Here is a 9,167-nt window from a genome sequence, read left to right as displayed (position 1 = left end):
ACTCTTGATTTTATTCTTTGTTTTGTTCTGTTTCAAATCGATTGATTTCAGCCCTAAATATGACTATTTCCTGCCATCTATTCCTCTTGGATGTGTTTGTGTTCTTTTGTTCTAGGGCATTCAGTTGTGCTGTTAAGTTGCTAGTATAGGCTCTTTCCAATTTCTTCATGAAGTCACTTAGTCTTATGAATTTCCCTCTTAACACTGGCTTCACTGTGTCCCTTAAGTTTGGGTGTCTTTTATTTCATTAAACTCTATAAAGTCTTTAATTTCTTTCTTTATTTCTTTCATGACCAAGTTCTCATTGAGTAAAGAGATGTTCAGTTTCAATGGGTATATGAGCTTTTTGTTGGTTTTGTTGTTCTTGAAGACCAGCCTTAGTCCATGGTGATCTGATAGGACGCATGGGATTATTTCAATCTGCTTGTATCTGTTGAGGCCTGTTTTGTGTCTGATTACATGGTCATTTTGGAGAAGGTACCACAAGATGTGGAGAAGAAGGTGTATTCTTTTGTTTTGTGGTGAAATGGTCTGTAGATACCTATTAAATCCATTTGGTTCATAACTTCTGTTAGTTCCACTGTGTCTCTGACTAGTTTCTTTTCCCATGACCTGTCATTGGTGAGAGTGGAGTGTTGAAGTCTCCCACTGTTAATGTATGATATTCAATGTTTTGAGCTTTAGTAATGTTTCTTTTACAAATGTGGGAACCCTTGCATTTGGAGCATAGATGTTCAGGATTCAGAGTTTTCAGATTTTTTTCCTTTAATGAATATGAGGTGTTCTTTTGAGAACTTTTGGTTGGAAGTCTATTTTATTGGATATTAAAATGGCTACTCCAACCATGGACCATTTGCTTGGAAATTTTTTTCCAGCCTTTTACTCTGAGGTAGTATCTGTCTTTGTCATTGAGGTGGATTTCCTCAATGCAGCAAAATGCTGGGTTTTGTTTATGTATCCAATCTGTTAACTTACATCTTTTTATTGGAAAATTGAGCCCATTGATGTTGCAAGGTATTAAAGACCAATAATTGTTGGTTCCTGCTATTTTTGTTGTTACAGGAGGTATAATGTTTGTGTGGTTCTCTTCTTTTGGGTTGCTTCTGAGATGATTAGTTAATTAATTTCTTGGTTTTTCTTGGGTGTAGTTTCCCTCCTTGTGTTAGCACTTTCCTTCTAGTATCCTCTGTGGGGCTGGATTAGTGGAGAAATATTGTTTAAATTTGGTTTTGTCATGGAATATCTGGGTTTTCCCATCTTTGGTGATTGAGAGTTTTGCTGGATATGGTAGCCTAGGCTGGCACTTGTGTTCTCTTAGGGTCTGTATGACATCTGTCCAAGATCTAGCTTTTAGAGTCTCTGTTGCAAAGTCTGGTGTGATTCTGATAGGTCTGCCCTTATATGTTACTCGACCTTTTTCCCTTACTGCTTTTAATATTCTTTCTTTTTCTGTGTATTTGATACTTTTTATCATTATGTAACAGGAGGATTTTCTTTTCTGGTCCAATATGGAGTTCTGTAGATTTCTTGTATGCTTATTTCTTATGCTTTCTTTAGGTTAGAGAAGTTTTCTTCTATGATTTTGTTGAAGATGTTTTCTGGCCCTTGGAACTGAGAATCTTCACTCTCTTGTGTTCCTATTATTCTTAGGTTTGGTCTTCTCATGTGTCCTGAATTTCCTGAATGTTTTGGGTTAGTTGCCTTTTGTACTTTGTCTTTTCTTTGACTCTTGTGTCAATATCTTCTATGGTATCTGCTAGGCCTGAAATTCTCTCTTCTATCCCTTGTATTCTCTTGGCAATGCTTGAATCTGTAACTCCTGATCTCTTTCCTAGGTTTTCCATCTCCTGAGTTACCTCCTTTTGTGATTTTTTTTTTGTTTCTATTTCCAGTTTTAGATCCTGGATGGTTTTGTTCAATTCCTTCACCTGTTTGATTGTGTTTTCCTCTATTTCTTTAAGGGATTTATGTGTTTCCTCTTTAAGGGTTTCTACCTATCCACCTGTGTTGTCCTGTATTTCTTTAAGGGAGTTATTTATGTCCTTAAAGTCCTCTATTATCATCATGAGATGTGATTTTAGGTCAGAATTTTGCTTTTAAGTGTGTTAGTGTATCCAGGCCTTACTGTGGTGGGAGAACTGGGTTCCAATGGTGTCAAGTGGCATTGGTTTTGTTGCCTGTGTTCTTGTGCTTGCCTCACGCCATCTGGTTACCTCTAATGTTAACTGGCCTTGCTGTCTCTGACAGGGACTGGAGCCTGTCCCTCCTTGTGGGAATCTTTGTGAGCTGGATTAGAGCAGGCTTTCTGGGAGACAAACAGTGCAGTTTCTGGTTAGGAGGACCTCCTGTGTCTCTAGTTAGGGTAGGCCTCCTATGACATTGGCTATGGCAGATCTCCTGAGACCCTGGTTACAGTAGACCCCCTGGGAGTCAGGTTGTCTCTGTGTGTGGCAGGTAGGCTGCAGCACCCAATCTTCCCTGGGGCCAAGTTGTGAACTGGAAGGAAGATGTGACTCCCACAGGGTGGATATGTCCTGCATCTGCTGGGCTCTGTGGGGGATCCCAGTTAGACCAGATATTGTAGGGGGGAGGTCTCACCTGTGAGTCTGGCTATGATGGACCACCTAGGAGTCAAGCTGTCTCTGAGTATGAGGGGGGAGGCTGGAGTGCCTGAACTTCCCCCAGCTGAGTTGTGGACCAGAAGAAAGTGACCTGCACAATTTAATGAATGCATAGAAATAAAAAAGAGGGTGGGGTGTGGCTCGGTTAGCCCCAGCTAACTCACAAGCTGAAGGGATGAGGCAGGTCAAGTCATCCCTGCTACATGTTGAGTTTGAGATCAGCCTGAGCTACATAAAATCCTGTCTCAAAAACAGAAAAAGGGAAGAAATCACCATGACTGTCACCATCAGTAAACCAAGATGGCATCAGCAGGGTGGTGTTTCTGGAAAGATACGGTGTCACTAGCCCACACCCAACCATAACTGAAAAAGACCCAAGAGTCACTTGATTTTACAAGGCCCTGGTTTTTACAGAAAACACTCCAGAGCTGACCATACTGGAAGGGAACCAGCTGTTTCTGCTGTGAAGTCCAGTGCCTCTCAGTCCTCTCTGAAATTCCAGGAAAATGTATCTCTTGCCTGGTGTGTCAGATGCTCAGCCCCCTCCCTCTCACTCTTCCGGTGCCAGTGCTCACTTCCCAATTTCTCTTCCTAAGTAAGATTCAAGGGGGAGGCAAATAAAAGCTGTTGTCTCCATCAGGTTCTGGCACTGAGAAGTGGCTGTGAAGCATGAGTGAACCTAAGGAAACAGGGAAGCAGCAGCTTGGCCCTCTGGGTGAGACTGGGTTGGTGCTCTGGGAGCTTGGGGAAGGGGCACAAATAGGGCAGTGCTTGTCTCGGGCAACCCTGTATATGACTGATGCTCTATACACTTAGATGAGGAACTGGGGACATCCAGCCACACCAGGTACTCCATGAAAGGTTTTGGCTTCCAACCAAATTCTGGATTCTGTAGCTTCACAGGTAAAACAGGATGAGGGACTATGGAGTGGTCAGCTTCTGACAGAAACTTGGGTTCCTTGGAAGAAGGGAGAGGTAGGGACTCAGGTCACTGATGTTCAGAGAGTTGGGAGCTCAGATCTTGAATCTGGGACCTGGAATCCTGGGAACTGTAGAGTCTAGGATCTGGACTTCTGTACCTTTGGAGTGAGACTGATGGATTGCCTGACTAGGGCCACACTGAGTCAGGGATACTGAGGTGCTAAAATTCCATCATTCTCTCCCACAGGATACCTGGTCCACAGTCATGTTCCCTTGGCACTGAAGGCGCTCTTCCTCACTGTGTTCTCTGTGCTGCTGGTTGTCATCCTTGTTAAAGGTCAGGCAGGGTTAAGGTTTGGGGCTCCTAGATCTTGCTTTTCAACCAAAAGATCCAGAAGGGAGAAGCAACTGACTGGGACTGTGTTCTCATGGTCCTTTGAATAGAGGAGTTCTGCATAGAGACACTGGCTGCACTTGCCTTAAACACCCAATTTTCTTTGGTTATTAGATCTCTTCCTCATCAAATAGGACTAGGTAAGACCTTGGGTCTTGAGTGCGATGCTGGACTAGAGACATTGTTCAAGTGGTAGAATGCTTACCTCACAAGCTCAAGATTTTTAGATCCCAAGCATTGCATAAAACTGGGTGTAATGGTGTGTCTCTATAATCCCAGCACTCAGGAGGCAGAGGCAGGAGAGATTCATAGAGGTGGCTACATAGAAATTTTGATGCAGCCTGAACTATATGAGACTATATTAAAAAGAGAAAGAAAGAAAGAAAGAAAGAAAGAAAGAAAGAAAGAGAGAGAGAGAGAGAGAGAGAGAGAGAGAGAGAAAGGAAGGAAGGAAGGAAGGAAGGAAGGAAGGAAGGAAGGAAAGAAAGAAAGAAAGAAGAAAGGAAGAAAGAAAGAAAGAAAGAGAGAGGAAAGAGAAAGGAGGGAGTGGAAGGAGGGAGGAGATGAAGAAGGATATCTTGGTCCTAGAAGCCCAGTATAGACCAAAAAACACAGTAAGCACTTAATAACTGCAGTAACTATTTTTCTTGGCCCAGTCTATAAGATCCCCAGTTCTCATGGACAGGAGGAGTCCAATCAGAAGAATTTCTACCAGGAACTGATCCAGTTGAAGGCTGGGGTAGGTGAGTGACTGGAAGGGAGGGCTCTCACAACCTAAAAAGGTTTACACAGAGAGTCACTTTGCTTAAATAACTACTCTTCACTGGACCTCAGTTTCCTAACCTGTGAGATGGGCATGCAGGGTAATACTAAAGAAGGCATCTCACTGGTATTGACTAAAGTCCATGTACACAATAGGCAGTCAGTGTTTATAGGGGTTAAAAAATAAGCACTCAATAGTCACAGAAGTCTGGACAGAATAGGGACTCAATGTATACAAGAGTATGTTCAAAGTAAGCTCTCAAAGTCCACAGGGGTATGCACATGTTAGACACTCAATGTTCACAGAGATTTGGACACATTCGGTGCTCAGCGTTCACAGGAGTATGCTCATGGTAGGTACTCAGTTAAACCTGCCTCTTGGCCTCCATTCCAAGCTCTAAGACCCAACTTCTTCCAGTTCGAAGGAACCCAGACTCCTGGGTTCTCCTGGGTATAGAAGGAACTCAAGAAGTGAAGTAAGGAATGTGCTGTGGCAAGGGAGGGGTTGATTGTGGAGAGCTTGAAGGTTGAAGATATGTTCATCCTGACCTGATCTCCTCCAACAGATCGCCTGTGCCGCTCCTGCCCCTGGGACTGGACAGCCTTCCAAGGAAACTGCTACTTTTTCTCTGTTGCCCAGAAGTCCTGGAATGATTCTGCCACTGCCTGCCACAATGTGGGGGCTCAACTTGTAGTCATCAAGAGTGAAGAAGAACAGGTATGCCTGGTGAGGCCCAGTCCTCATCTGAGGATGCATCAAGGCCACTGGCTAAAGGGAGGAGAGGTGTCTGGTTGGATACAATGTTCTGGAAAAGAGACTGCTTGCCTGGAGAGGAAAGATAAGAAGGTTATGAATGAGACCAGAGCACTTATTAAAAAGACACACTAGAGCTGGAGAGGAGGCTCAGTGGGTAAAGCACTTGCCAGCAAACATGAGGACCTGAGTTTGGACTCCTCAAACCCACACAAAGCCCAGCATGAGGACACACATCTGTGACCTAGTGTTCCTATGGTAAGATGGAAGGTAGGAACAAGAGGATCCACGGAAGCTGGTAGGCGTCTCTCATGGCATACACAGAAATACCCTAACAAGAGACCCTTTCTCAAAAAAGATAGAAAGTGAGTATCCACACCTAAAATTGTCCCCTGATGTACACATATGCAGTGCACATATGTAGGTGCATGAGTGTGCATGTGTAGGCCATGTTAGCGTTGAGTGTCATCCCTCAGGTGCTGTGCACTGTCTCTTTAAGGCATGGTCTCTCATTAACCTGGAGCTCACCATTTAGGCTAAGTTGGCTGGCCAACAAGTCCCAGGGGTTCTCCTGTCTCTGGCTCCCCCATGATGGAATTGCATGAGTCAGAGTCAGGTCCTCAGGCCTGGGTGGCACACACTTAACTGACTCAGCCATCTCCTCATCCTCACAACTATAGTTTTCAATGGCCATCACTCAACAATTTCCTCTCTTGGTTTAAAAAAATCCCTGCTATATCTTTTCCTGATTCCTCTGGTGTAAATAGTGCCAGCCTTGCTGATTTTAAGCATTGGTGGAACAATTCAGTCCTGAACAGAGGTCACTAGCACACTCAACAATCATTAACTTGTTTGACCTGGTACAGTCAACCAATCTCAACAGTGAATTAGTTCATGGGAACATTCACATGGCTTTCAGACAGACAAGCATATGACATTACCAAGTCTCCACATTCTATGCACTAGAGAGAACACATCTTCCCATAGCACACAAGTGTTGAAAGACCCAGAACTCATGGTGTTTGTGGTCATCTAAGTTATAAAGCTAAACAACAGGTGGTAAGCAGAACTTCCCACCAAGAGTTTAGGGAAACAGTGGTTAAATAGGGAGGCAGAGCTCCCTTCTGACTCTTCCTCTTCTATTTTTCTAGAACTTTCTACAAAAAACTTCTAAGAAGAGAGGCTACACTTGGATGGGGCTCATAGACATCAACAAGGAATCTACATGGCACTGGGTAGATGGTTCACCTCTGACCCTCACGTGAGTACTAGAAGAAGGGAACACCTTACAGAGTGTGGTGAAGCTCTGACTTGAGGTATCCATGGGGCTTATCTCCCCTCTCTGGTCACCTAAGCATTAGAGCTTGGAACATTTTCAGAGTGGCATGAAGAAAAGTCCAGATAGGATAGAAGGTGCTTGAGATCCCTTGATCAGAACTTCAGGAAAGGCTTGCACTAAATAGGAATGATTACATAGGAAATCTAAGACTGGGAGATGACTCCATTGGAAAAGTGCATGTCCAGAACCCATGTAAAAATGACCAGTGTTATGGTGGTATACACTTGTAATCCCTGAACTGGGAAAGCAGAAACAGAAGGTTTTCTAGGGCTTGCAGGACAGCCAGCCTAGTCAAACAGCAACTTCCAATCAAGGTGGAGAATGTCCTAAGGCACAATAGCTGAAGTTTTATGATTCCCACATGCATATGTACACACCACACACACACACACACACACACACACACACACACACACACACATACACCACACAAAGAGAGAGAGAGAGACAGAGACAGAAAGACAGAGACACAGAGACACAGACAGAGACAGAAATGAACACAATCACACATACATGATCACACAGAGATTGAAAATTACTGTTGCCATTAGCAATATAGCATGTAGGTAGAACCTGGGAATCCTTAGTTCTGAATCTGCAAAAAACCTGAAATTTCCAGATAACACAAGTTTGATTCCAAGTTCTCACATCAATGAGCTCATAACTACCCGTAATTGCAGCTCTGCATGCACCTACACTTACATATGTGCACATGCACCTGCATACTCAGGGACACACACACACACACACACACACACACACACACACACACACACACACCACTGCCACCACCACCGCCACCACCGCTACCGCCACTGCCGCTGCCCCCACCACCACCACCACCACCACAAAAAATAAAAGAATATGCCCAGAGCTTGTTGTACTCAAAGGTTCAAGGAGAAGGAGTTTATATCACCACTTGATGCTGTGACGGGAAACGAAGGACCAGACTGCTAGATGTGGAGGGATCAGGAGATTTGGACAAAGGCCTTGGTTCGGGTGTCAAGGAAAGAAATAGATGATGTGGGTCAAGGAGGCTTCAGAGTGGGTGTGTTAAAGTGTGTTAGTGAGGTCTAGGTGCTGTCTTTCCTGGATGGCCTTGTATTGATGTGGTGAACACCATGACCTGAAACAGTGTGGGGAATAACAGATTTATTTTCTCTTACAACTCCCAGGTCACATCCCATCACTGAGAGCGGTCATGGCAGGGACTCAAGACTGGAACTAAAGCAGAAGTCATAGAGAAACACAGGCCACTGTGCTTTTCATGGCTTACAGACTATGGCTGTGACAGAATCTCATGTCTCCTTGTCTTTGCAGTTTTATGAAGTATTGGAATAAAGGGGAACCTAACAACGTCGGAGACGAAGACTGTGCAGAGTTCAAAGATGATGGCTGGAATGACTCCAAATGTGACAACAAGAAATTCTGGATCTGCAAAAAATCTGAAACGTCCTGTTCTAGCAAGTAATGACCAACTCCCTCCACTGCCTCCACAGTTCCCCAACCGTGCCACATGGCAGAACTTTACCCATAGCCATGCCAGTTTATTCTACTTGTCTGTGGCCACTGATACCTTGACAAGGTCTGTGACACGTTCCTCTGGCAGGTACCTTGTCCCCTGCCTTGCTCCTGGACCAGCATGTCTCCTTGACCTCTGCTGAGGTCTTCTGAGGTCCGCAGGTTCTCTTTGGGTTAGTGGTTGTGGCTCTGATTTACCTTTGCCATTTAATGAAGTGAACAGACATGAGGTGTGTACAGGTCCTTAAGTGGGTCCCATTCATCTCCTCTGTCTTCCTTTCTGAGGTCAAACCATGTACAGCCATGTGCAATCGATGATACATCCTATGTGGCTTCATAGCATTTCTAAGTATTTTACTCCCACCTACTAAATTTTCATCCATCCACCCTGCACCCCTTTCTATGGGACCCTTCTCTGATTCAGGAGCTCAACCTGTAGGCTATAAGCACAGAAGAACCAATTCCTCACCTATTAGTCATGATCTAAAATTATTGTGTTAATACCCTGGCTCCATATCTACCCCTTGGAGTGGATATGGAGCCAGGGTATTAACACAATAATCTTTATTGAATCTGCTCATTGACAATTTTATACATATTTACATATAAATATGTCTAAATAAACATTTTTATTATTGCCATCCTTAATCCATCATGAATCCCTCTCTTTTTATCGCTTCTTTCCTCCACTTATGAACTTTTGTTTGATTCTTGACCCACTGAATTTAACCAGGGCCATCTGTCTGACCATGGGTTTGAAACTATCATGGAGTCTGGTACGCTCATCACAAGTGAAAACAATGGCTATCCCTCTCAGAAAACCCATCAGCAGCCAATAATTTAACAGAGAGTGAA

General features: G+C 43.9%; 1 protein-coding gene across 1 annotated transcript; it reads left to right on the top strand.

Annotated features, from left to right (window-relative positions):
- The first annotated feature begins 3,212 nt into the window (after positions 1-3,212).
- On the top strand, positions 3,213-8,958 carry LOC116885668 (CD209 antigen-like protein A). The gene is made up of 7 exons (XM_032886979.1): positions 3,213-3,336; positions 3,438-3,524; positions 3,790-3,879; positions 4,593-4,679; positions 5,265-5,416; positions 6,604-6,713; positions 8,112-8,958. The coding sequence occupies exons 1-7, from the start codon at positions 3,291-3,293 to the stop codon at positions 8,260-8,262; spliced, it is 723 nt and encodes a 240-aa protein (XP_032742870.1). The 5' UTR covers positions 3,213-3,290; the 3' UTR covers positions 8,263-8,958.
- Positions 8,959-9,167: the final 209 nt, after the last annotated feature.

The sequence above is a fragment of the Rattus rattus genome, chromosome 16 (genome assembly GCF_011064425.1).
Source record: "Rattus rattus isolate New Zealand chromosome 16, Rrattus_CSIRO_v1, whole genome shotgun sequence".
NCBI lineage: Eukaryota > Metazoa > Chordata > Mammalia > Rodentia > Muridae > Rattus > Rattus rattus.
The sequence above is the reverse complement of the archived record's forward strand: the minus strand, read 5'-3'. Positions and strand labels throughout refer to the sequence as shown.

What these genes read in the sequence shown, in the direction of transcription:
- LOC116885668 (XM_032886979.1), top strand. Translation starts at nt 3,291, where the DNA reads ATGAGTGAACCTAAGGAAACAGGGAAGCAGCAGCTTGGCCCTCTGG. An exon ending in GGTTGTCATCCTTGTTAAAG is followed by an intron (nt 3,880 to 4,592) that starts GTCAGGCAGGGT and finishes TTCTTGGCCCAG; the next exon opens with TCTATAAGATCCCCAGTTCT. An exon ending in TCAAGAGTGAAGAAGAACAG is followed by an intron (nt 5,417 to 6,603) that starts GTATGCCTGGTG and finishes CTATTTTTCTAG; the next exon opens with AACTTTCTACAAAAAACTTC.